General features: G+C 53.3%; 11 protein-coding genes across 11 annotated transcripts; 5 read left to right on the plus strand and 6 right to left on the minus strand.

Moving 5' to 3' along the window:
* Window positions 1-2,407: 2,407 nt before the first annotated feature.
* Window positions 2,408-3,172, plus strand: GPM2 (Gpm2p; the record flags this gene model as incomplete). The annotated part of the gene is made up of 1 exon (XM_018857278.1): window positions 2,408-3,172. One exon carries the CDS (start codon window positions 2,408-2,410, stop codon window positions 3,170-3,172), a length of 765 nt encoding a protein of 254 aa, XP_018712418.1.
* METBIDRAFT_140863 (uncharacterized protein) lies at window positions 3,060-4,144 on the minus strand. The gene is made up of 3 exons (XM_018854480.1): window positions 3,674-4,144; window positions 3,507-3,648; window positions 3,060-3,429 (listed from the first exon to the last, which is right to left on the minus strand). Exons 1-3 carry the CDS (start codon window positions 3,814-3,816, stop codon window positions 3,169-3,171), a joined length of 546 nt encoding a protein of 181 aa, XP_018712419.1. The 5' UTR covers window positions 3,817-4,144; the 3' UTR covers window positions 3,060-3,168.
* A 1,229-nt stretch (window positions 4,145-5,373) lies between these two features.
* On the minus strand, window positions 5,374-6,405 carry METBIDRAFT_140276 (uncharacterized protein). Its single transcript, XM_018854471.1, has one exon. It carries the CDS (start codon window positions 6,107-6,109, stop codon window positions 5,660-5,662), a length of 450 nt encoding a protein of 149 aa, XP_018712420.1. The 5' UTR covers window positions 6,110-6,405; the 3' UTR covers window positions 5,374-5,659.
* Window positions 6,406-6,701: 296 nt separating this feature from the next.
* Window positions 6,702-8,201, plus strand: RPN4 (stress-regulated transcription factor; the record flags this gene model as incomplete). Its single annotated transcript, XM_018858706.1, has 1 exon — window positions 6,702-8,201. One exon carries the CDS (start codon window positions 6,702-6,704, stop codon window positions 8,199-8,201), a length of 1,500 nt encoding a protein of 499 aa, XP_018712421.1.
* A 1,001-nt stretch (window positions 8,202-9,202) lies between these two features.
* On the minus strand, window positions 9,203-10,150 carry METBIDRAFT_39208 (uncharacterized protein; the record flags this gene model as incomplete). The annotated part of the gene is made up of 1 exon (XM_018857114.1): window positions 9,203-10,150. One exon carries the CDS (start codon window positions 10,148-10,150, stop codon window positions 9,203-9,205), a length of 948 nt encoding a protein of 315 aa, XP_018712422.1.
* A 3,029-nt stretch (window positions 10,151-13,179) lies between these two features.
* On the plus strand, window positions 13,180-14,835 carry ICL1 (isocitrate lyase 1; the record flags this gene model as incomplete). Its single annotated transcript, XM_018853860.1, has 1 exon — window positions 13,180-14,835. The coding sequence occupies one exon, from the start codon at window positions 13,180-13,182 to the stop codon at window positions 14,833-14,835; it is 1,656 nt and encodes a 551-aa protein (XP_018712423.1).
* Window positions 14,836-16,276: 1,441 nt separating this feature from the next.
* On the plus strand, window positions 16,277-17,698 carry METBIDRAFT_10844 (uncharacterized protein; the record flags this gene model as incomplete). Its single annotated transcript, XM_018853861.1, has 1 exon — window positions 16,277-17,698. One exon carries the CDS (start codon window positions 16,277-16,279, stop codon window positions 17,696-17,698), a length of 1,422 nt encoding a protein of 473 aa, XP_018712424.1.
* An 821-nt stretch (window positions 17,699-18,519) lies between these two features.
* METBIDRAFT_30918 (uncharacterized protein) lies at window positions 18,520-18,960 on the plus strand (the record flags this gene model as incomplete). Its single annotated transcript, XM_018855737.1, has 3 exons — window positions 18,520-18,549; window positions 18,652-18,662; window positions 18,704-18,960. A coding segment is annotated over exon 3 (214 nt), but the record flags the coding sequence as incomplete, so codon positions are not given.
* On the minus strand, window positions 18,682-20,103 carry PHO85 (cyclin-dependent serine/threonine-protein kinase). The gene is made up of 2 exons (XM_018855738.1): window positions 20,076-20,103; window positions 18,682-19,963 (listed from the first exon to the last, which is right to left on the minus strand). Exons 1-2 carry the CDS (start codon window positions 20,093-20,095, stop codon window positions 19,033-19,035), a joined length of 951 nt encoding a protein of 316 aa, XP_018712426.1. The 5' UTR covers window positions 20,096-20,103; the 3' UTR covers window positions 18,682-19,032.
* Window positions 20,104-20,914: 811 nt separating this feature from the next.
* Window positions 20,915-22,938, minus strand: METBIDRAFT_67056 (tRNA (uracil) methyltransferase; the record flags this gene model as incomplete). Its single annotated transcript, XM_018858363.1, has 2 exons — window positions 20,915-21,501; window positions 21,574-22,938. 2 exons carry the CDS (start codon window positions 22,936-22,938, stop codon window positions 21,229-21,231), a joined length of 1,638 nt encoding a protein of 545 aa, XP_018712427.1. The 3' UTR covers window positions 20,915-21,228.
* Window positions 22,939-23,573: 635 nt separating this feature from the next.
* On the minus strand, window positions 23,574-25,187 carry METBIDRAFT_40596 (ubiquitin-protein ligase; the record flags this gene model as incomplete). Its single annotated transcript, XM_018857293.1, has 1 exon — window positions 23,574-25,187. The coding sequence occupies one exon, from the start codon at window positions 25,185-25,187 to the stop codon at window positions 23,574-23,576; it is 1,614 nt and encodes a 537-aa protein (XP_018712428.1).
* Between the last annotated feature and the right edge of the window lie 652 nt (window positions 25,188-25,839).

The raw sequence follows: 25,839 nt of genomic DNA on the forward strand, positions 1-25,839 counted from the left end.
CCAAATATCCGTACAAGCGAGACAATGTTTGGTCTTGTAGCTCCGAGCTGTCTTGCAGTCACTGGAGCGGCTCAACTAGTGGGCCGCATCTAGTCAATTCCAGATGGGCTTGGGTAGCGTGTGCTATCGAAGGCAATGCCCAAGATATCTCTCGCTCCCACCAACTCGTCGAGATATATATACTATTGGAGGCATACCTTTAGTGACACTGGATGAGAAATCTCTACAGCAGACCGGAAGTATGTCGACCTGATCTTCCTTGCAAAAAGAAAAAAAATAGTCCGCTGGCAAATAGCGTATTCCAAAACCTCAATGGTTGCCAAGAACTTTTTGCCTGCCATGATTCTGGCGTCTCTAAACGCTCCTCTGGAGTTCTAGTTAACTTGAAGTGACAGCTCCAAGACTGGTCTCAGAACATGGTCTCTAGCAGCTTCTTGGAAAAGGGCCTGTCTTTCGAACTCATCCAAGATGAGTCGTGCATCATTTCAACAAGAAACAAACGGGAGGACATGAAACATACACGAGGACAAGAAACAAACAGGAGGACATGAAACATACACGAGCACAAGAAACATAAACGAGCTGAGTCCGTGGCTACTTTGATCGCCCGTGATTTCAGGGGTGCTTGAGGCCGTTGTTACTGGTGATCCGCTGTGAGCGAGGTTAATTTATTAGCTCATTTAGCCTCAAGAATAGTAAAGACATTACTATTGTTCGTAGCGATATAATATTATGTGGACTTTCATAGTCTGGTATGTTGACCCTACTCCAGTATTGGAATCCGCCATTGCTGTACCTCATTCCTTTAATTATTCAAAGCATACCTATTGATTCGATAATCCACTATAATTAGAGGAGAATGAAGAGACTAGAACATTATTTTTGTTCTGAACGCTACATTATCATAATGAAATAAAGGAACCAAATGACCTCAAGCTCCTGGTTTCACCTCGATTTAGTTTATGTTGATACATCTGATCTTACAGAAATATCAGATACTTTCTTTACAGGTGCCGTAACTAACATTCTGGTATTAGCTACCATTGTAGCTCTGTTTTTACTACAACTAGACGCGCAATTCTTCTTTCTTCAATATGGCTCCCAGGAAAGGTATTCTTGGTGATGTGAGTTTTTCTATACTTTTCCTAGACCACAAGTTTGTTTGAAGTAAACTCAAATTTGATCTCTTTCATCTAGGAAATCCGCAAACCTTCTTATTACAAGAGCATATCTTACATAAGCAAGACGTTAATATTCTGATGTCCTTTAGGTACCACACGCATGTCTTTCAAAACATTTCGTGATGAATCTGTTAAGACTTCTCAGGTCATGGGGTTCTGTATCACTGGCTTCTCGAGAACTCTGCAGGAGCTCTACTCCGCCTTTATATACCACGTCGTCACGTGAACCCTGGAGCTCGAGAGAATACAGTTGCTCAAAATATCTGGCGGAGCTCACAGCAGTAGAGGTCACGTGAACCATGGAGCTCGAGAAAATACAGTTGCTCAAAATATCTGGCGGAGCTCACAGCAGTAGAGGTCACGTGAACCCTGGAACTCGAGAAAACACAGTTGCTCAAAACGAGATCTGACGGACCTCACAATAATAGAGGTGCATATAGTCGTATATGCGCTTACAGGGTGCTCGGTGTCAAGCTGATACCAGGACCTGACAATCATTTCGCAAACCACCGGCCTATTGCACGGTCGTTTAGTATCACTCTTTTGAGATTTTCCAGCTTCTGGCTGATCTTTGTGTTCTTTGACACATAGATATCCACATCACCCATACAGCATTCCATACTATAGGACCAAGTGCACCTTTGGGGTGTACCCAGTTCTTGGTTCTAACAGATCAATCGGTGCCTTCAATGCACTTACATATACTCATAGTGTTCCCACAGCCAGTCGCGCTCCGTGTGTCTTCCATCATCACATTTTGGGGATGGAGCCAACGCATTGATCCCGTGCGTGACTCATGTGAATTACTGGCCACGACATATGAACGTAGAGCTGGTCTTGCTCTATTCAGTCCAAGCCCATCCACAAGAACACGCTCCGGCTTCCGCCTTAAAACCCGGTCCTGCGTGTCCTGTCTTGTCTCCGAAGCCACGTATACCCAGTGGACCCGTTTCTCACTTGCCTTCAGTTTCTCCACCCTTCCTAGTGGTGTACGCTGGATCAGGTGCCAGCATTGCTGTTCTGCACGCAGCGCGCCGCCACCGGGCGTCCCAATTGTCTTGGCCCGCCATTCTGTCTGCTTGCCCGTGGCCAGGCCGTACCGACCGGGCAGGGCACGGCAGACGGGAGGGCCGTGTAAGCGCATACCACGCGGCACGTGACCGCTCGCCCGGCCTCGTCGCGGCCAGGTCAAAAGAGCCCAACGCCTTCTTTTCCACCCCCCAGCAATGCCACACAAACTCATCGTGCTTCGCCACGGCGAGTCGCAATGGAACCACGAGAACCGGTTCTGTGGGTGGATCGACATCCCGCTCTCCGAAAAGGGCAGGCGCGAGGCGCACCACGCAGGCCAGTTGCTCACGGCGCACGGCATCAAGCCGTCGTTCATGTTCACGTCCATGCTCCAGCGGTCCATCCAGACAGGCCAGATCATCTTGGAAACGGTCGGGCGCATGTGGGTGCCGCACGAAAAGTCGTGGCGGCTCAACGAGCGCCACTATGGCGCGTTCCAGGGCCGCAGCAAAAGCGAGGTGTATCGCCAGTATGGGAAGGCCCGGTACCAGTACTACCGGCGGGATTTCCACGCGGTGCCGCCCAAGGCGGACGCGCGGCACGACGCGTCGATCGACGAGCGCTACGAGGGCCTTTTGGACCGCACGGCGCCCAGCGGCGAGTCCTTGGAGACCACGCTGCAGCGGCTCCTTCCGTACGTGGAAAGCGACATTGTCTCCCGCCGGGTGCTCGGGCACCACGACACGGTGTTGGTGGTGACCCACGGGCTGATTGTGCGCAGCCTCATCAAGCACTTCTGCCACGTGAGCGACGAGCGCATCAGCGAGATCAACGTGCCGACCGGCGTGCCGCTTGTGTTTGAGCTCGACGACCGCGGCCGCTTGCTCGGGGACTACTACTACCTCGACGAGGAGTTGGCCCGCCGGGGCATGGAAAAGGTGGCGCGGGAGGGCCAGGTCCAGGAGCGGGCCAAGTGCTAATTTGCGAGGCGCGGGCGCTGCGGCGGCACTTGGAAATCGGGGAAACCGGGGCACGCGGCTCTTTTGTGGCGGCCGCGGCGGTGGTTTTGGTTTGGCGTTGGGGGCTGGCCGGGTTGGTTGTGGGGCGAGTTCTGTTGAAGCTGGCGGAACCCGATTTGCCGACGTTGGCTGGAATCAGCGCTGGAAAGAGAACTGTCGAAATTGGCTGGATCAGATTTGTCGATGTTGGCTGGAATGAACGCTGTATGTGAGATTGGCTGGTGTTGCTGGAGAGACATGTGTCAAATCGAGAAATACTCTGTCGCAATTGCTGAAAGGACTTTGTCGAAGTGGCTGGACAAACTCTGTCGAAGTTGGCGGAATCAGATTTGTCGAATAGGCTGGAATGAACGCTGTATTTGAGATTGGCTGGAATGAACGTATTTGAGATTGGCTGGAATGAACGTATTTCAGATTGGCTGGAATGAACACTGTATGTGAGATTGGCGGGAATGAACGTATTTCAGATTGGCTGGAATGAACGCTGTATGTGAGATTGGCTGGAATGAACGCTGTATGTGAGATTGGCTGGAATGAACACTGTATTTGAGATTGGCTGGAATGAACGCTGTATGTGAGATTGGCTGGTGTTGCTGGAGAGACATGTGACAAATCGAGAACTTCTGTCGAATTGCTAAAAGAACTTTGTCGCGATTGGCTGGAGTCAGTGTTGGAAAGAACTCTGTGGAATTGGCTGGTTGACCGCTGGAGATTGGCTGGTTTTTCCTCAAAGAGTGCAGTCAAGTGTCTTAACGGCCTCTGTTGATATGCGCCGGCGTGCAGTCGAAATGGGCTGGATTTGGCACTGTCGAAAGTGGCTGAAATCGATTTGTCGAAATAGGCTAGAATGAACGCTGAAATGAAAATGGACGGGTCTTACTCGAAAGACCTGTGTCGAGGTTGACGGGAATCAGCGCTGAAATTAGGACTGCCTGAACTTTGTCATACTTGCTTGAAAGAAGCGTTGTCCAAATTGGCTGAAGGAGACTGTGTTGAAATGACTGAAGAGAACTTGGTCGATTTGGCTGCACGAACCCTATCGAAATTGCCGGAATCAGATTTGTCGGAATAGGATGGAATGAACGCGGGAATGGCGATTGGCTGGTGTCGCTGGAGATATTTGTGTCAAGATTGGTTCAGAAGAACGTTGTCGAAATTGACTGGAAATGCCCCTATATCATCTCGGCAATTCGGCTGGAAACTCCTGTCAAGTGACCTATCTTACCTCTGTCATACCGGCTGCGGGAAACCTTGCCTACAATTAACGACACCTTCGACGTTGCCCCCTCAATTGGCTGCGTGATTCCAAAGGCTTCCAATTCGGTGGCTCCCGGCCCCATTGAAATAGGCGACCTCGACTCGAACTGAAATTACTACGTGAACAATGAACTAAGCACTTAATTCTCTTCGTCATATAAAACGGCCGTCCTCCCCAGGTCGGTTCGGAGGGCCTGGCGCCACAACACCAAAGCCGTGCCTCGACTCCCCGGAATGCGCCACCTCCCACGATGCATCCATATACGATCGGCTTATCTGTTGCCATCTTGTCGTATCGTGAGTGGCGAATGGCATTTCCATTCTGCATGCCGTCGGCCTGGAGCCCCGAAACACGAGCTTGCGATGACGTGCGTGGGGCTGGCACCCCATGGTTGTGAGAGTCCACGTGAGTCATTCTTACCTAGCATCTCTCATCAAAGAGATCGCAAGACCCCAGCCAAAAACAACCGCCATTGGCCGCCCCCAGTCTGGAAATTCCAATTCTACATCCAGAGCCGGAGTTGCACCAGCCCGCCATTTGTTGGTCCACACTCGGCATTCCGGGTGTGGGCTAGCTCACAGCAAGCGCAGCCTCTGCAATCAAGATCGGTTTTATGACGGTCTAAATCCGAGCGCGGCGCGCAGAAAATGATCTTCCAGAATGGCACCCAAAAAATGTTCCAGGGCCCCCACGAAAAAACCCCCAAGAAAAAAAAATACAGGACCCCAAATACGTCACCGAAGAAAAAAATAAAGTCTTATCGCTCGGGCCAATCTTCGGAGAGACCCACGCACCATCATATGGCAGGTTTGGCGGCGCAGATTTGCCAGGCCTTTTCCGTCCTTGTTTTGCGGCCGGCATTCCAGGTTCTCGTTTGGCCCCGGCCAGCGGGCCCGCGTCCACCCGGGTCAGCAATGGGCACGGGACACGGAAGTAGCAACATCCGGAAGAGCCGTGGGGCTTCCTGTGGTTGTGCACACAAGCCCAGGATCTATCTCCGCCGCACGACAACTTAAACCCGGCGCAGTACACATACGGCGCGACCTGGGCCTCATCGCTGATGTCACCAGTCACCAATCATTAGTCCATCACTAGTCCTGGCAGAGGGGAAGAAAGCTGGAGATGAGCCTATCCAAAAATCGGATTTGTGCTGGTGGCCGGCCGTGCTAGCAGAGCCAAAAAATCAGCCGTCAGCAGCGAGGCCAATCGGGGCCGCAAAATCGGGGTTTGGCGCGTTCCACCGCTTTGCGTTGCTGGCGTCTCTGATATGCGTTGCTCGCGTCTCTAATATGAAGACGATCCGGCTTGTTGATTTGTTGGACGAGGCGCACGCTTTGGCTGCATCGACCATGCACGGTCTCTGCAAGTGAGACATCCACGGAATCGAGCAGCACCCTGGGTGCGGCACACAACGCGTCGGGGGATTTCGTACCATGAGGCTGGATTTCTTTTTTGGGCCGGGCTTCTCTGGGCAGGCGCATGCCCCGTAAAGGGCCGCCCACTCCAACGCATTTGCAGCCTTTTCGAACATCACACTTGCCAAAACCGGCCGCCCTTTCTGGTCTCATCTCAACAGCTGCGCATTGAGGCCTGCGAGTGTGGCGCATGAGATGAGCGCGGAGCTCGGCTTTCTTAGGCATTTCCCGATCGGGGTTATCGCCGACCTCACCCGTGCTGCAGCATCGCAGTGCAATGCCGTCACGAAGCAAGAAACCACATCCGCACCCGTACGCGCGCGTGTGCAGGACGGACGGGATGAATTAGTAATCTCCCACGGAATTCTATATATTACATCAACCGCCCTATCTCTTTCCGCGGGCCATCGCTCCACCGATACAAAACATCACCCAGCATCTGATTTGCAGCCTGTCAGATCTTTTGCTTTCTGCTTTCCGTTCTTGCATACACAAAGAAAACCCCGGGCCTTCCACTTTTGAGCTGTTCTCAATTGACAGCACCACGGCCTTTTGACCACTAGCCGCTGACCCCTGAACACCAGCGCTTCACACTTCTGTGTACAGACACAGATCCCCGAGTTTGTCTCGCACGTAGAAGACCCGTGCATTTTCCTTTCTCCTGCAGCCCCTTCGGTTTCTGCCCCCGCGAGCCGTTTCACCCTGAAACAGCCCCTGGCCATTGAGAACTCCTTTCGAGGCCGCCCTGTTCCATCGACATCTGTTTGTTTTGGAGTCAAGCGCCCCGCACCCCGCCCCACAAGAACCCAGTAGAACCATGACGTCTTTGGCCGTGTTCCCCTTGCAGAGGACGATGACCGATCTCACCGACGATGATCTCTACCAGGCGCCGGCCATCGGCACAGTGTTTGCCAATGCCGCCGGCCCAGCCTACTCCGCCATGAGCTTCAGCAGCACCGGCGCGGCCACGGCCGAGTTGCTGCAAATCCTCAACGTGCCTGACAATTTTTTCGAGGACTACAGCCGCAGAAACACGCTGAGTCCGTCCTTGAACAGCGGCTTGTCGCAGTCCCAGGACGGCTTTGACATTTGCGATGAGGCCTACGACACGCCGCAGAGGGGCAGTCCGTACGCCGGATACGTCCATCTGGACGCGTTCGATGCATTCGGCCAGGCCCAGCTGCTAGATCAGCAGCAGTACCAGCAACAACAGTACCAGCATCAATCGCAGTGGAACAGCCAGCCAAACACACAGCCTCAGCATCAATACCAGCTGCATCAATACCAGTCGCATCAATACCAGCAGCATCAATACCAGCATCCACAGTCTCAGCATCCACACCAGCAACAGCCTGCGTTTGTCCAGCCACAGCTAATACAGATGCGCTCCAACATGCACACCCAAGCCAGAAAGGGCCGGATCACCACGTTGGGCGACCACGAGGCTCCAGGCTCCATGCCCATGAAGGACGACGACTTCTTCTTGTTCAACTGCGACATCCAGCCCTCGCAGATGTTGGCCAACAAGAACTACTTCAACACCGAGGACACCATGTCTCCATCGCTCTACATCATGAACGGCGACTTGGACCACGCTCCGGTGCCTCGCGACTCGGCCGCGGGAGCTTCCCAGCTGTATGTGCCCATGGATGAGTTTGTGGAAGACGCCGAAGCGTTGTCTGAGGACTCGGACGACGACAACTGTTTTCAGGACGACGACGGTTTTGATGATCGCGCCATGAGCCACGAGCAGCTTCCGGGCATGCTGCCCTTCACGCACTCTCCTCAGGCGAACTTCATGAAGATCGTTCCCACGAACGAGCTGTCCCTACAGTCGTCTCCTGTGGAAAACAAGTACGAGCTCCACACAACGCAGGACTCCTCAATGAGCATGGAAAAGCTCGAGGGTCCCGATAGCGGCGCCGGATCGCGCAAGTCGTCGTTGGATTCACAAACGGACATGATGCATATCACCAAGGACTACCACAAGACCGCGGCAGAGATATCGGCAACCAACCCGGAGCACCAGTGCGATCTCGTCAACCCCTCGAGCGGGAAGGTGTGCAACCGCAAGTTCTCGCGGCCTTACGACTTGATCCGCCACCAGGAAACCATCCACGCCTCGGAGAAGAAGATCTACAGATGCGTGATATGCGAAGGCCGTGCCAACGGCGGGCCGGGGAACGGCAAGCAGAAGACGTTTTCACGTAACGACGCCTTGTCGCGACACATCAAGGTCAAGCACGGCTTGGCTGGGCAGGAGGCCTTGGATCTCATTAACGAAGCGAAGGAGAACGTCGAGTACGTGGCTGTCTGATGTGTGCATATTTTATTTCGCCAAACTAATGATGTTTTCGATACCTGGTGAACTTGTGGATTTACTTGATGCACTTATGGATATTTTTAGACCTGTACATATGGGAGTTCAATAGAAACGGGATTTGTTTTTGATGGGGATATGTAGCGTGATCGCAAGCAATTATAAACTTAAGGCCACCCGGTATTAGCCCATCAAAATGGGCCGCGACACAATTCTAGTTTGCGAAGCCTACTACTTATGGAAGCCCCGCTTCATCGTTTGCGGCCAACTCTTCAGACTAGTCAATTTTCGAGCCGTTTCAAGGTCTCTTATTCTTTTGGTACAGGTGAGTCTGTCATACTGAAGCATACGAACAGAGTAATTATTGTCCACAATTGATAATCTTTCTCACTCAAAGATGTATTCAATTCATGCTCATCATTCCCTCCTCTTTTGGTAGCACGTAGTCTTGGATCCGGCCAACCGTCCAACTACGATTGTTCTTCGTGCCTCGACACTTATCAGGTAGCACTCATCAAATGGCACTCGTCAGATCGGCACTCATCAAATGGCACTCGTCAGATCGGCACTCATCAAATGGCACTCATCAAATGGCACTCATCAAATGGCACTCATCAAATGGCACTCATCAAATGGCACTCATCTGTTCGCATCTGTTCGGCGCTATCAGCTCGGTGGATACCGAAATGCCTCATCTCATCAATATATAAGGCCGGCTGTGGCTGCGCGGTCTCTGGATGACAACAAGCACGCCGCGTAGCAATTATCAAGGTTATGGAGTAGAAGCACTGGTTTGATTCTGCAATGGCGACAAAGACGGGGACCCTCGTCTCCCCGGCATGTGGACTTCACAGGGTATGAAACCAAGTACTGGCTGCAATGGTCCCTTTCCCAAGACGGGGAGCCAAGTTTCGTCTGCGTATGCCTAATTTGGTCTGTGGGCAGAAGAAAATCGGCCCCACGCCAGCACATATCTGGATCCGCCGAAAGCGGAGGCTTCAGCCGGTATGCTGCGAGCTAGAAGGCGCTAGGTCATACATGGGAAGCCCCGCCGCAGCCTTGTTCGCTAGGTCGAGCCGGTAGAAATAAACGAACTGGCCCAAGATGACGAGATCGAGCGACATCTGGAAAAGGCCCGCGACGATGAATATCACGGACACGTTGTCGGTGCCGAAAAACAAGTACGAGAGCTTCATGCAGTCGCCGCCCAACCACGACACCAAGAGAATGGACTTGAAGTTCTCCACCGTGCGAAGGCGCTGGAGCATGAGGATCTGCGGGAGCGGGAGGAGCGCCTCGATGAAAAGACCCAAAATGCCAATGACAGAAGCGAAAGACTCGCTGTTGCGGAGCACGAGCGTGAGCACCGAAAATACGAGCGTGAAGTACTGGAGAAACCGCCAGTAGTGGGCATGCTCGGCCCACTGCCAGAAGAGCAACGGGCGTCTGTAGTGGACGTCGAAAAAACACACGGCGTGGGCAAAGCAGATGCACAAGTACTGCACCACGGACTCCGCCACGCGCCGGTAGAACTCGGGGTCCGTGTACTGGAACAGCGACGCCAGCACCTTGGGCACCCCGGCCAATTTCAGCGCCAAGCCCGGCGTTTCTTCGAGCAGCTGCGGGTCGTAGGACGCGTGGCGATAGTTCAAGGACACTTTGAGCAAGACGCACTGGATGAACACCATCACGAGCGACTGCCGGAGCAACGACGGCTCGTACGGCGCGATGAAATAGTAGAGGATGCGGAGCACCAGGGCCATGAGCATGGTGGCGCAGATGTCGAGCGAGAACCCGGTCAGCGACCGTTTGCGGTGGATGCTGAGGCACGCCGTGCCGTATGTGTAGAGTGGGGCTAGCGAAATGAGCGTGTTGGTCACGAGCTGGATATCGGGGAGATGCCGGAACACCAGCTGGTAATCACTGGGTAGAAGCTGCTCGAACATGGACGTGCAGATGAGTGGGAGCAGACAGGATCGTGTGTTGTGTACTGCCAGGTGCTGGGGCCGGCGGTCTTGGGAGTTTGGGGAAGCTGGCGGTCTTTTTCTGGTGCCGAGGATGTCTGGCTTTCTGGTTGCTGGTTTTCTGGTTTCTAGCTGTCTAAATCTCTGGCTGTCTAGATCTCTGGCTTTCTGGCTTTCTGGCTTTCTGGCTTTCTGGCTTTCTGGCTTTCTGGCTTTCTGGCTTTCTGGCTTTCTGGCTTTCTGGCTTTCTGGCTTTCTGGTTTCTAGCTGTCTAGATCTCTGGCTGTCTAGATCTCTGGCTTTCTGGCTTTCTGGCTTTCTGGCTTTCTGGCTTTCTGATTTCTGGTTTCTAGCTGTCTAGATCCCTGGTCGTCTAGATCCCTGGCTCTCTGGCTTTCTAAATTTCCACCTTCTGGCTTCGACGCCTACTTTGCGATGAGCCTCGGCTGGATTCAGCAATGACGTATAGCGCAGCGTCCGCACAGAATGTCCAGGACACCGTGGCAAGGAAAGAACAACAAAAAAGAGACTTTCAAAGAAGCTTCTGCTGACAGTACAACAGAACACGGAGCCACGGAATGCAAACGAAAATGAAAGAAAAAAAAATGCTTCTTTTGTCCCGTGTCTTTAGTTGGAGAGCCCGGGCCAAGGCTTTTTTCGCCCGCAGCCTTGGGCCGAGATTTCAAGGCGCGGCGCAAAAAATGGCCCCAGGACCAAACCGCACTGGGCCCAAGCACTAATGAGGCCTGGGGCCAAAATGCCCGATTCCGTCGGCGGCACAAGCCTAAGACGCCATTGTAAAACGGGCCAAACGGGCCTGGTTTCCTTGCGGGCTTCTGTGGATTTTTTTCTCAACTCTTGTTTTTTTGCCTTTTTGTCTCGTCGACTCTAATCTCGACTATTGGACCTGCCCATGTGCCCGTCCATACGTGCCCAGCATATAGCATCCGTGAGTCCGTTTTCAGACCGCTTCGATGTCATATTTGCTCTTTGCCCCCTACTTCAAAAGGCTATCCCAGCCGTGTGCAATAATAATAAAATGAGGGGAAATCAGGTGCAAATCTGGTTTTCCGCATGGGCATTTAAAGTTGCGCCCGCAGAAAATCATGTCCCCCGGTTTCTCGATGCCTGCGCTTGAGACGGCCGCCGGTCTCTGACGATTCGTGTTTCCCTGCCCGTGTGGAAAAGAAATCTTCATTTCGGATTCCCGTGATTTTTGCAACTGCAGTCAGGAATTGGGCTGGCGTGCCCCACTGCACCAACCTTAATACCGGGCCAGTCTGGAACCACATCGCCACGTGTGAAATATGGCACGCTTTGAAAAACACACCAAGTGTGCCAATCGCTGATGAGGGGTCCATGCAAAGAAACCATGAGCACGGGCAATAAAACGATCGAAGCCACATGGAAATGTCCGTGCTTTGCAAAGCTTGCTTGTTCCATGTCTTGCTGAGATTGGCTCTGGAAGGAAAGCTTAATCTTGTATGCACGGTGCGAGGTCATCTGCCAACCACAGTTCTATTTTCAGAGCCGCCGCGTCTCAACCATATGGAAGTGTCGTTTTCGTGAACTCCTGGCTACTTAGCCTTGGATGTGGATGACATTGATGGCCTGTCTACAAGACCATTCTGGAGCCTCCAGCTTATTGGACCGTCCATCGCTGGGCTGGGCAATCAGAAACATTTTCGCGGCCGCTCCGAGTTTCTGTTTCGATAGCACCGTGAATCATTCCTGAAGACCCTTCTATTATTAGCACTCCCTCCGTAATCCACAGAGCTGGGTTCTGCAAGCAACGTGGGGCACCCGACAGAAGAGTATTCTTGCGAGCGCGCCTTATCTTTGCATTATAAAAATAAAACAAAAAAGAAGAATAGAAAGAAGTCATACAAATTAGACTCGATTCGGTAGAAAGTACAAGGTGAATATTGCAATGGATCTCACTGTATCTATAGTTATAAATCTAAAGATATAGATGCAAACAATATATTTACATAATGACCTATAAGACATCTAAATGTCTATAGTCCTCGGAGGGGAAGAGTTAACCTGCAAAGCGGGCTGACAATGGCCCAATTATACCCCGAGTCGAGAAATGACTCCACGCAAGCTGCGGCCTCTTTGGCTTTTTCGATGTTCCCAAAAAGTACGTATCCCCCACGCAACCGAAGCTTTAAGGGAACGCCCGACCAGATTTGCAAAAACACGGGTGTGCAAGCATCATGTTGTGTGCAATGGAAATTGCACTCATCCAACCTCACGCTCCCATCTCCAAAGTGCCCGGATGTCGCAGCCATCGCCCGCGACATCCGCCGACATTCTTAGACCAGTCCTAAGCCCCAAATGAGTCACTGCTGGTCTGGGACGACGCATGGAAGTGAATGGGCAAAAACGCGTGTTCCGCTGGGCCGGAGCTCCCGCGGATGAGTGGAGCGTATCGGCCCCGAGTCCGGCCCTGCCATGTCCCATGTGTGGTGCGAGGCTTGTGCCGGACCCCCACACTAGATAGCTTGGATGGAGGATTGGCCAACCCCACGAAACCCGCACCCCCGTGCCTCCAACAATCGCCCCACTTACTGCCATCAGCGCCAGGGCAAAAAAAAATACCAACCACAAATCTGGACTTGTGGCTCTGTTTCTTCTGGTGGCCCACAGACTTGCTGTTATAGTTAGGCGTGGTCTAGTAAGGCGTGGTCTAGTAAGGGCTTGCTGGGCCAAGTGCCGGCTTGCAAACCATCTACTCTGAACTCTAATTTGCAGCAGCAGCCAGGCGAAACAGCCGCCGCCCCTGGCCCCATGTAATTGGCCGGCGCACGACTCGTACCATCCGTCCGCACATCCGAGGCTTTTTCCCCGGCATGCAGGGAAAATCTGGGGTACCCAAACTCCGGCCGCCGCCGTCGGGAATATAAAGGGCCGGGCAGGCGCCCCCTACTCCCTCACAAATCCAGCATTTTTCAGCAAGAGCATTCCTTGCGAATAAACCCCGAGTTCTATTTATCCCAAAGCACATCATGCCATACACAAAGATCAACGTGGACGAGGAGGACCGCGTCTTCCAAGCCCAGGTCGCTGAGCTCAAGCAGTGGTGGTCCCAACCGCGTTGGGCCAAGACCAAGCGTATCTACAGCGCTGAGGAAATCGCCTCCAAGCGCGGCTCCCTCTCCATCAGCTACCCCTCGTCGACGCAGTCCGACAAGTTGTACGAGCTTATCAAGGAGCACGACAGAAACAAGACCGCGTCTTTCACCTTTGGAGCGTTGGACCCAGTGCAGGTCCTGCAAATGGCCAAGTACGTCGACACCATCTATGTTTCCGGCTGGCAATGTTCCTCCACGGCCTCGACCTCCAACGAGCCCTCTCCCGACTTGGCTGACTACCCATACGACACTGTGCCCAACAAGGTCGAGCACTTGTGGTTTGCGCAGCTTTTCCACGACCGGAAGCAGCGTGCGGAGCGCCGTGGCATGACCCGTGCCCAGCGCGAGAAGTCTCCTTACATTGACTACTTGCGCCCGATCATTGCAGATGCAGACACCGGCCACGGAGGCTTGACGGCTATTATCAAATTAACCAAGTTGTTCATCGAGCGTGGTGCCTCGGGTATCCACATTGAGGACCAGGCTCCAGGTACCAAGAAGTGTGGTCACATGGGCGGCAAGGTTTTGGTCCCTGTCCAGGAGCACATCAACCGTTTGGTGGCCATCCGTGCCTCGGCCGATATCTGCGGCTCGAACCTTTTGGCTGTGGCTCGTACAGACTCCGAGGCCGCCACCTTGATCACCTCCACGATCGACCACCGCGACCACTACTTCATTGCGGGTGCCACGAACCCAGACTCCCCAGACTTGGCCTCCTTGATGGCCGAAGCCGAGGCCCGTGGTGTCTACGGTGAGAAGTTGGCCGCCATTGAGACCGAGTGGAACAATTCCGCTCGCGTCAAGTTGTTTTCCGAGGCTGTGATCGACGAGATCCGCGCCTCCTCTATTTCCAACAAGGAGAGAGCTATCTCTGACTTCACCGCCAAGGTCAACCCATTGTCCGAGACCTCGCACAAGGAGGCCCGCAAGATTGCCCGTGACATCTTGGGCAAGGACATTTACTTCAACTGGGATGCCAGCAGAACCAGAGAGGGTTACTACCGCTACATCGGTGGAACCCAGTGTGCCGTCATGCGTGGCCGTGCGTACGCCCCATACGCGGACATGATCTGGATGGAGTCCGCATTGCCAGACTACGAACAGGCTAAGGAATTCGCCGAGGGTGTCAAGAGCAAGTGGCCCGACCAGTGGTTGGCATACAACTTGTCACCATCTTTCAACTGGAACACTGCCATGAACTCGCAAGACCAGGAGACATACATTTCCAGACTTGCCAAACTCGGCTACGTGTGGCAATTCATTACCTTGGCCGGTTTGCATACCACCGCCTTGGCCGTGGACTCTTTCGCCAAAAACTACGCCGAGATTGGTATGAAGGCCTACGGCCAGCAAGTCCAGAAGCCAGAGATGGAGCTCGGTGTCGAGGTTGTCAAGCACCAGAAATGGTCGGGTGCCGAGTACATCGACTCCTTGTTGAAGTTGGTCTCTGGAGGTGTTACTTCCACCGCAGCCATGGGTGCCGGTGTCACCGAAGAGCAATTCAAGGACAACTCCGCTGGAAAGTTTTGAGTAGAGCGCCGTTCATGATTATAAAACTGTTGTGGGTATGTAAGAAAAAATAAATATTCATTTTAGATTTGTGAGGAGTTGTTCTAGGAAAAAGCAGTTGAAAAGCTGAGGCAAGCTTGGAGGATTGAAAATTCAGGGACAATATATCAGTGATATAAAAGCTCTCACGAGCTTCTTATAAAATGCTTAATGGTAGCTTTTCCAGCAGCTCCAAAAAAAGTTGTTACTTGGCACCTTTGGGCAAAGTATACTTTGGGGCGTCTCATTCCCCGGTGTTATCAATAAGAATGTTCATCAACCATCTGCTTGCAAAAGCCATTAATTATCCAGGGGAGACAAGATAATTGGTTGCAGAAAAAAAGCAAGAAAGAAGACATTGATTTTTTTGAGAACATGGTTAGCAATTCTTTTTATGGCCAATATCATTGTAAGGTCCCTGGTATCAGCTTGACACTGATGGTCCCTGTAAGCGCATATATGACTATATGCACTTCTATTATTGTGAGTTCCGTCAGGTATCACTTTGAACAACTCATAGATATTCTCTCGACTTTTAGGGGTTCATATCACGTGATCTCTTGCTGAAGTATATAACGGTGGGATAGAACTCCAGTGGGTTCTGGAGAAAGTAGTGATTAAATAGCAATACAAAACCCCTATGTCCCATGAAGTCCCCAAAAATCATTGAATGTGTTCAATATTGCCCTGTTGCTGATAAACAGAAGTGGGTTATGCATCCCGAGACTTTATGTTAAGCAACACTGGCAATGTTTCGCACCATGTAATATTCTTCTGCCAAAAAACGTATTCTTCATTCGCTCAACTTCCAGGGAAACCAAGTGCTGTATTTCCAGAGGGACTGGATGCAAGCGTATGCAGCAATGCGACGTTAATTTGGCAGATCAATCTGACTGAAGCAATAGAGCAATGGAGCTTTTTTGATAGATTCGTCTGATAGAAGGAGCCAAGCTATACAGAGAATGCATGTATCTAAACCTTTGCTCCCCGATACGTACCGAGTGTCGGAACTCGGCCCGCCCCTTCCGTTGGTCACGGCCTTGAACAAAAAACCCATTTTCTCATCAGTAAGCTTCTTACGGGCGGAGTACCGGGCGACAAATGTGGAATAAAATTACCACTCGAAGCAAGTTCTTCATCAACGACAAGGCAACTACTTTTCACATATTATGTTTACACTTTTGTGCTGCGATTTCTACTGAGAAGTGGCTTGGAAGGGCTCAAAAAAGAGCATGTTCCATGCTGCCCTATCAAAGAAGTTCTCGTATGGCAGGCCGACAAACGTAGTGATCGGAAAGCCCTGGTGCGCTCATCAAATCAGCCATCGCGGCCTCGGCACGTGACGCGTGTGCGCGCGGCTTGCACCCAGAGAAAAAAGTTGCAACTTGGCCTGGTAATAACCCTACCCATACCTGATGAGGCCATGGGTTTCGTGTTCAATGGCAGTGGGTTCAACCGGCGCACGTACGCGCTGACCGTGACGAATCCCAGGAACGCCGCAGCGTTTTCCCGGGCCCCGCAGCCCCTGCCGCCGCCACCGGCGACTTTCTCCCAAAAGCCGCCCGTCGCAACTGATGGAAAGAGGCCGGTCCCAGCAGGCTCATCGGACGGCGCGGAACACGGCAAACGGGCCAAGGCCACCCATTCTGGGGGCACGGCTGTGTCACGTGGGGCCGGGGGTCTCCAAGGGGCCTTTGTCCCCGCGGAAAACGAGCCGCGGCACACGCTTCCACGGCGGGCTGTACTCACCATCTCATCGGCTCCAGCACATCCATCGCCACCGCCGACTTTGGTGGATTTGCCGCCGGAAATCTTGTACCGGGTGTTTTGTTTCGCAGGGCTCGGCAGCGCCAACCGCCTCGCCCACACGTGCTCGTATTTGCACGGGCTTCTCGACTTCACGCGCAACGACTACTTGCTAGAAAAGCTCGTGCGGAGCTGCTTGCTCCTTGATTTGGCCAAGGGCACCCGCACACGTGACTGGGTCCTGCGCTTCGCCAAGCGGTACGCCGACCTTCCCGAGAATGTCCGGGGCTCGCCGGCCTTGGAAGCGGCGTTCCACGTCCCGGTCAGGGCTGCGGCCACCACCCGGGCCATCGACAGCACTGTGTTTTCTTTCCCCGGCATGGGCGGGCACCATGTCCGGTTCTTGCACCTGCGTTTCGGCGGCATAGCCGTGGCGCGTCGTGCGGCGGACCGCCAGCGCAAGTTGAAACGGAGATACTTGGAGTGGCGGTACATGGTGTTCAAGGCATTTGTGGCTCTGGCCATCGAGGACCCCGACACGCCTGCTCAGGTGCTCCTCACGGAGGCCGAGGCCCTGGAGCAGTGTGCCCAGTATATGACGGCGCACGGCTTAGGCGGGTTCGAGCCGCTTGTGGAAAGTGGTGCCGTGCCGGGCCATTTGTACAGGGCCGTGGGCCCGGCAAGTATCGAGACGATCCGCGAGCTCGGCAACACTTACGGCATGCGTGTCGGCCTGCCTGCGCCGCTTGTGGCGTCGTTCTACAGAACCAACGCCGACGTGGGGTTTCCGGGCGACTTGCTCGATGTTCTTTTTCTGTTGGCCTTTGAGAAATCCGCCACGGACCGCGAGATTGCCGATGCGCTAGCCGTGTATTGCTGGTTGAAAGACCGGGCCGATGCCGGGCACGCGGTCCCGGGCTTTTTGCATGCGTTTGGCCGGTACCACGACTTTGTCATTGGCATGCTCACGATATACTTTTCAGCCAGTGCGGACGAAAACAGCAGTGGTGTGTGGGACCGCCTCAAACAGGCACAGATTCCCGAGCTCTTGGATCACGTGGTGGGCTTGGGCGTGTCGGTGCCTCTCCATATATTCTAGCTCGGTTGGGTCCATTGATCGGCATGGAGCGGGGTTTCTGGTTTTCCGTCTCCCATGGGCTTAGCATGAGGACCTCCATGGTGAGCATCTCTGGGGATCTCATATTCTTGCGTCCATCGGGACCTGGGTGCATTCTCTCCACGCCCCTATTTGATTATTTCTTGGTTTGGGGGATGACTCCCCATACACGCTCCATCTGGCTCCAGGTTACTGGCGGGGTCCCGATCTCATTGTCTGCTTATTTGAGCAATACTAATAAGCGGGAGCACATCGGCGGTCTTTAGTGGATACATATCATTGTGCGTTCATCCAGCTGGGACCAGCCTACATGATATTATACCTACGTTGCCACTATCCATTCTACGACGCTTACATGAGATGCGAGTTAATAGGGCAGGCAGCTGTTGGAAAGCAGAAGGCTTCAGGTGCTTTTGTCAGACAGTGGCTTGTTTCTTCGCAGCACTCCACTGTTCTGCAATGCGTCCAGATTCTCCATGGCCTATGCGTCCGAGCCATGTTGGTTCCGGCACTTTTGCCTGTTTATCGTTGGAGCTCAGAGGCGTCTATCATATATGTACTGTGCTGCCACAGTCTGTTCAATGCCTCCGCTCTTTCAAGCCTACCTAGTACTCAAATAGACCCAAACATATCTATCTCATAAATGAACATATCTTTTCAATACACAGATATATCCACCCAAACACATCATTCCAATAGTCAAGAATGTTTATCCAATGCCCAAGCATATATATCCAATGCCCAAATAGATCATTCCAATACCAAGCATATATATCCAATGCCCAAACATATCATTCCAATACCCAAACATATCTATCCACACCCAAGCATATCATTCCAACACCCAAGCATACCATTCCAATACTCAAGAATATCAATCCAATACTCAAGAATATCTATCCCATGCCCAATCATACCTACATACCCAAGCATATCTATCCAATACTCAAGAATATATATCCAATGCCCAAACATATCATTCCAATACCAAGCATATATATCCAATGCCCAAACATACCTATCCGACAACGAAACATATCTATCCACACCCAAGCATATCTATCCACACCCAAGCATATCTATCCACACCCAAGCATACCATTCCAATACTCAACCTTATCTATCCAAGACCCATACATACCCACACACTCCGACAGGCCAACACAGTCCCCAATCATATCCATCCAAACAGACCCACCCAGGACGCCCACCCCCTAGTGCCCTCCCCTACAGCCCTAAGCAAGTACCGCAATTCATCAAAGATACTATACAAAACTAAACTGGTCTCCGGAACTGAACGTGGCGCCACCCTCGCTCTACGGGTGGTGCTGGCTCTGCAGGTGCAAGTATGGGTCGCCCAAGCCGGCGCCCGCCGCACCAGGATTCACAATCTCGTGGAACCACGGATGCTGTAACGCCTGCCGCGCAGTGATCCTGTCCTCGGGCCGCATCTGCAACAAGTTGGCCAAGAGGTTCAAGCCCATGGTGTCGAGCCCCGGCACGATCAGCCGCAAGTCCTGCGGCACGTAGATCTGCCAGCTCTTCGAGTAGTTGGCGTACTTCTCGATGCCCGGCCACGTCTTCTCGTGCGGCGTGCCCAACAAGCGGAAGATCTTGTTCAACTGGTCGTCCGCCGCAGTGCCCGGAAAGAGCGGCCTGCCGGTGCACATTTCCGCAAAAATGCAGCCGGCGGACCAGATGTCGATCGACGTGGTGTAGGCGCGCGAGCCCAAAAGCACATCGGGCGCCCTGTACCAGAGTGTCACGACCTCGTTGGAAAACGTGTTGAACGGAATGCCGAACGCACGGGCCAAGCCGAAGTCGCCGATCTTCAACTCGCCCTTTGTGTTGATCAAGAGGTTCTGCGGCTTGAGGTCGCGGTGGAGCACGAAGTTGTCGTGGCAGAACATGATGCCTTTGAGCAACTGGAACATGAACAGCTTGACGATTTTCAAGTCGAGCGCGCCGTTGGACCCGTGGGTCTCCATGTATTTCTTCAAGTCCTTGTCCATGTACTCGAACACCAACGTGAGCTTGTTTTCCGTGTGGATCACGTCGTAGAGCGTGACGATGTTCTCATGGTTGAGCTCCTTCATGAGCGAGATTTCCCGGATGGCCGTGGAGGGCGTGCCTTCCTCCAGATCCAAGCTGATTTCCTTCAATGCCACGAGGGCGCCTGTGGCACGATTGCGCCCTTTGTACACGGTGGCATACGTGCCCTCGCCGAGTTTTTCGAGCTGCTGGAATCTGGCGCTGGTTAGTATATGTGATAGATAACGGGTGCGAAAAGCGGCACAGGCCCGGGCGTGCTGGCGCCGCTTCCGGCCATTGCGCCTTCAGGCCACGGGCTAAGACATACTGGGAAGAGGAGCCGGTCATTTTCGGGCACCTGGTGTGTTTTGGCGTGGGTCCTGAGATTATTGGTGGTGCTCTGTTGACCGAGCACGCTGGTTCGCGCACTGTTTGGGGCCTGGTCATGAGCGCATTTTGCGGGGCCAAAAAAAATACACGACAATTGGGGAAGGGGGGTTTTTCGAAGACCATGGTGGCAGAAGTTGCGGGGTTTGGCTGAGTAAAGACTTTTTTGTTTTTGTCTTCCGGGGTTTTTGGCGTGCTTGCGTTGTTTTCGGGGGTCTTCCTGGAAATCGGGCCTGGAAATTAGTGGGGCGGATTATTGCGCCGTGCTAGCCAACGCGTATCTATGATAGCCATGGGGCCCTGTTGCAGGGGAGCAAAGCAAGCACCATAAGGCAGTATCTAATAAGGTGGATCTTTCAAGGCACTTTTATGCCGGGTTCCCTGTTTTTTTTTTGTTTTTTTTTCATTGGGGTGCCAGTCTGTTGGGTGTCATCTTTTCCTGCTATTATTAGAACTGTTGGCAGCTGCTCGCTGCGCGAGACATGGCATATTCCAATAAGACAAATTAAACTGGACCTTGACCCCTGCGGCCGTTTCGGTGATGGATAATAGATACTCAGGATGCTCTGTAAATATTGGGCCGAACTTCAGTGGCACTTTGGGGCTGTCTGATTTTTGAGCAACAATTGCATTGTTTTTGCCTGACATGAATCGCTCGTTTAATTACCGTATTGTATTGCTTTCCTTTTAAAAGTGAAAAAGCTTCTTAATATAAGGTGCAACACAAATCAGTGGAAAACAAATCGGCGGAAATCAAAACAGTGAAGTACAATTCTAAACAGTAAAGCACTTTTCTTCGCAAATATTTAGTTCAATCAAGCGTTCTTTGTAGCAAATCGAGCCACTCACGTACTTTTCATGCTTTTGGTTCCATTCCTGAAGCTCCCGACACCCGATCTTACCAAGATACGGCGGAATGAAAGAGTTTTCTCATCTAGCAGCTTCTGACGAATGCAAACCGTCTCCGACAACTTCAAATCTCCCACAAAGTCCCTGATTATGGCTCATTTTGAGCACTAGTCACTAAACGAGCAAGCCCATTAATTTACGCCTACTTAAACGTTGCTTTCTAAAACCTCCGTAGAGTCCCCAGCTCAGTGGTTCTTCGGGCTCTTGCTCATCAAAAGCATCAGGTTCTCCACCCAGCCCTCGGCACCACCCTCGGCAGCAACAATATCCAACACCCTCATTTCCGTGGCGTCGATGTGTTCTTCTTTCAAGTACGGCTTCTTCTCCATGCCAATCACCGCCGCATTCCTGGTGCTCGGGATCCGCAAGATCTCCTTTTCTGAATCCCAGCCCATGAGGTTGGCCAAGTCTTCGACGTGGTCCACCAACGCCCCATACATCGATAAGTTTTGCGCGGGCTTTTGCGCCCCGGCTTTCCCCGCGGGCTTTTTCTCAAGGGCTTTATTCCCGTTGTTGGTCTCGGCCTTCACCCGTTTTCTCGGGGTGTATCGCACTTTGGCCCCGTTGAGCGAGTGAGAACAGCACGGAATGACCATGAATGGGTAGTTGAGAAGCGGGATCCAGCACGTGAGCTCGTCCAGATGATTCCCGATGATGAATGTCTCTGGTGGGAACTCCTCGGTTGTGCAGACCATCGACAGAGCCAAGAGGTTTTCTGCAGAGTAGTATTTCATCAAGGGAACGGTATTGGGATCGCTCAGATGCGTCTCTGGTACTTGAAAGAGTCTTCCATTGTTGGTCATGTAGGGAGCCATTCGGGCCATGGCGGGGTGCGGCTTGAGCAACACACTGGGGATGATAATCTGCTCCAAAAGACATTTTTGCACTTTGCTGGGATAAGTCTTCCAGCTTTTCCTGGCCCGCGCATCGATTCCCTTACCCTTGAAGCCTTCCATGATCAATATATGCACGAGAAGACCATTGCCGCAGCCCAAGTCCCGGAACTCAAACTGCTTGTCCTTGTAACGAGCATTCCACAATTCAATCAAGAAGGCAGCCACAGCCAAGTCCTCAAAAACATGCTTCTTGGGGTCCGTTGACTCAACCCAGTTTGCGACCAAGTCACCGGAATACTTCTTTTTCAATGCAATGTATCTGTTTTGGAATGCAATCCGAGGCACCACCACGTCGTGCGTCACCCGCTTCTCGTATCCCAGCTTGGCTCCCATCGAGTGTTTCGCCAGCGTTTGGAGAAGGCGGAGAGCTATGCGGATGGGACGTTCAGCACCGTCCATTTTCTCAATGTCCAGGGACGCGCCAAAAGCAATGTAGTGGATTGAGAGTTTATGCTTGTGATATAGAATGCCCACAGCTTGGACAGGAGGGAGATAGAAGGGGGTTTCGTCTTGGTTGCTGATGTGAGGGATGTAGACAACCAATACGGAGTCCGGGCCTTTCAAGATGGCGCATGTCTGGTTGATCACATGATCCTTGTATGGGTTCCTGGGTATGACGCGGCGGATGAAAGCACTGGAGGGAAGCAATTCAACCAGAGAGCTCAGAAGCGGGACCTCTCGAAGCTTGATGTCCGAGAGATCTCGATGCAAAAAATGTTGTGGTTGCTCCGAAGCATTTTCTGACGTTGGGGTTTCCACTTTTGCGAAGCTCGGGAGCTCAGGCGTGAAAACTTCCGACTCGTGCACTTGGCCATCTTCCGTATATGTGGTTTTTTGGAGAATGTCGGCCCGCATGATCACTGTGGAGTTGATATTGGGTTCTCTCACCAAATGGGACATGGCCGTTTCGAAATGCGAGGCCTCGAAGTCCACGGCTTGTTGGTAAATTGGGGTCCAGGGCGCCCCCAAGCAGGACGCCTGGCCCCTGAGCAGATCCATCTCGGGGTCTTTTCCTGGCTTCATGACACTTATTGCAGAGGACGCCTCGGCTCGGAAAAAAAAAGTCGCGATATGCGCAACTCTGCTCAAGCGAGCATGCCTCGAGGCAGGCTCGAAGCCGAAGAGAAGGATCCCAAAATGAAAAATAGATAAACAACAAAAAAACAACAACAAACAAGTAAGCACGGAGAATCCATGTGCTGTGGGACGTTTCTTACTGATTTTAGTTGCAAGTTCCACCGCTTCCTTTTTCTGGCTTTCTGGCTGGCGCTACCCCAGCAGTCGATCTGGCTGATGCCTAGCTCATCGCGCATGTCACCTGGATCATTCTCGTGATAGTGACGATGTGGGTCTCGAGAAGGGAGATAGAGAGATCTGGATTTCTTGTCGATTCCAGCATCTGATTATGCGCGGGCATCTCTCGCAGGTTGAAGCAGGCATGTCTCACAGCTTCAGTGATACGGGAGAATCGTGGAGACAATTTCGAAAAGCCTCAAAAGAACCAGAGCCCGGTGGAGCGGCCAGACGCGGCATGTAAGCTTGTGCCCCCGTGTTTCTGGCGCCTTGCCTTCCCCCCAAGGAAAGAGTAGTCTTGCTCCAAAGCATGACAACGCCACCGCGGCTTCCCGCCCCCCCTACAAGTCAATGAAGTAGGCGTCGCTCACCTCGTTGAGCTTGTGTTTCTTGTAGCAGTAGTGGCACTTGAACGTCTCGGCGCCCCCCTTGGTCAACTGGCGCACGCTCTCCTTGAGCGCCAAGTGGTGGCAGTGGCCAAAGACCACCACCGGGTTGGTGGGGCTGACCAAGACCTCGTGGGGCGACACGAAAATCTGCTTGCGCTTGCGGTCGCGCACGTCCACGTCGGCCACCGTGGCCACCGACACAAGGGGCATGAGCTGCTCCTTCGACACCGGGCAGATGAAGATCGGGTGGAAGTCGAACAAGAACTGGTTTTTCGACGAGAGCGAGAACGGGAGGTCGCGCGGGCCCGGCGGCGCGGGGCGCCGCAACCTCTGCTGGAGCTGGCTGTACTTGTAGAAGTTCGGGAGGTTCACGTGCCCTGCCAAAACGGCCTGGAACAACGACGACTCGGTGGAGAGCGCCAGGCCCTTGCAGAACTCCTGCACGAAGTCATGCGCTAGCCGGTCGAAGAAGGCGCCGTTGGCGTGGAGCGTGTCGAAGTGCTCGAGCATCTCCGCCACGAACCGCGTGTCGCGGGAGCGGCGGCTCTGGGCCTCGCAGCCCTGGACAAACGCGCGGTGCACGTTCTGCCTCAAGACGGCCATGTGGCGCGTGCTGTCCTCGTCGCCGGCGGCCGGGAAGAGGAGGAGGCTGAGCACGGGCGCAATGTCGTCCACGTGGCGCTTGAAATGCGCCGGGAAGTGGGACTTGGCGTACGCGTACGCGGCAAACGCCCGCTCGAGGCCGGCGCCCGCGCCGCCCGCGCTCGGCGCCTGGCCGCCCTGCGAATGGCCCGCCAAGAGAAGCACGAACTGGAGCATGTGGAACTTGAACAGCGCGGGCTCGTGGCCGCCATGGCCGCGGGCGCCCTGCTCCTGGAACCACGCAAGCGCCCGCGTGATGTCGTGGTTCTCCCGGATCTCGCGGACAATGTCGCCGAGCTGCAAGAACCGGGCTAGCAGCCCGGGCGCCAACGCGCTGCCGGCCCTGAAGTCGTCGAGGAGTTCCGCCACGAGCGCCGCGTGGCCCGTTTTGACAAAGTGCAGCACTATGCTGCGCATGAGCTGCGTGTGGCTGGCCGCCGCTGGGGCGACGCTGCCGCCGTTGCCGCCGGAAAAGGCCGGCAGATTGCCGCCGTCCGCTGCTTGCCCGTTTTGGCCGGCTTTTTGCGCGGGAAACGAGCCGAGGGCTAGCGGGAACGCGTACGCGTCGTCCAAGTCCACGGCGCCGCCGGCGCCGCTGCCGGCGCTGCGCACAAACCGCAGCAACTGGCCGTTGTATTGCTTCAAGGCGCCGAGAGAAGCGCTGTGCCAGGCGCCCGCCCGGCGCTCGAGCCTGCCTGCAAACCCGCCCATATCGTGATCGTCCACGAGGGTCCTGGCGGTGGTGTTGGCGCCGGCCCGGGCGGCCTGTGACTCGCGGGCCACGTGGTCCTCCAAGTCGGCCTCCAATTCCTTGAGATCCAGCAAGATCAGGCTCGATTCGCGGACGAGCGCATCGAGGCTGTGGGCGCCGGCGCGGTCGAGCGCAGCGATTTCCGCGGTGAGCGTGTCGAGGATGCGGGACATTAAAACAGGCCCGCGGTGCTTTTGGGGTGTGTTTTGCCGGCGGTTTGATGTGGGTTCGTTTGTGTGGGGAAGATCGCTGGGCCTGGGGTAAGGGCCTGGAGGCGCGCGGCGGACCTGGCCCGATACTGGGGCCGGTCCCTGGGCTTTTAGTAGGGGGCCCTTTTTGGTGGGCTTTATCAGTGGGCTTTATTAGTGGGCTTTATTAGTTGGTTTTATTAGTGGGCTTTATTAGTTGGTTTTATTAGTGGGCTTTATTAGTGGGCTTTATCAGTTGGATTTACTAGTTGGCTTTAATAGTGGGCTTTACTGGTGGGCCTTATCAGTGGGCTTTATTAGTGGGCTTTATTAGTTGGTTTTATTAGTGGGCTTTATTAGTGGGCTTTATCAGTTGGATTTACTAGTTGGCTTTAATAGTGGACTTTACTGGTGGGCCTTATTAGTGGGCTTTACTAGTGGGCTTTTATTAGTGGGCTTTATTAGTGGGCTTTATTAGTGGGCTTTATTAGTTGGTTTTATTAGTGGGCTTTTAGTAGTGGGCTTAATTAGTCGGCTTTTACTGGTGGGCTTTATTAGCGGGCCTTTACTAGTTGATTTTATTAGTGGGCTTTAATAGTTGCTTTTATTAGTGGGCTTTATTAGTGGGCTTCACTAG

This window comes from Metschnikowia bicuspidata (genome assembly GCF_001664035.1).
Source record: "Metschnikowia bicuspidata var. bicuspidata NRRL YB-4993 chromosome Unknown METBIscaffold_2, whole genome shotgun sequence".
In the NCBI taxonomy this organism is placed as follows: Eukaryota; Fungi; Ascomycota; class Pichiomycetes; order Serinales; family Metschnikowiaceae; genus Metschnikowia; species Metschnikowia bicuspidata.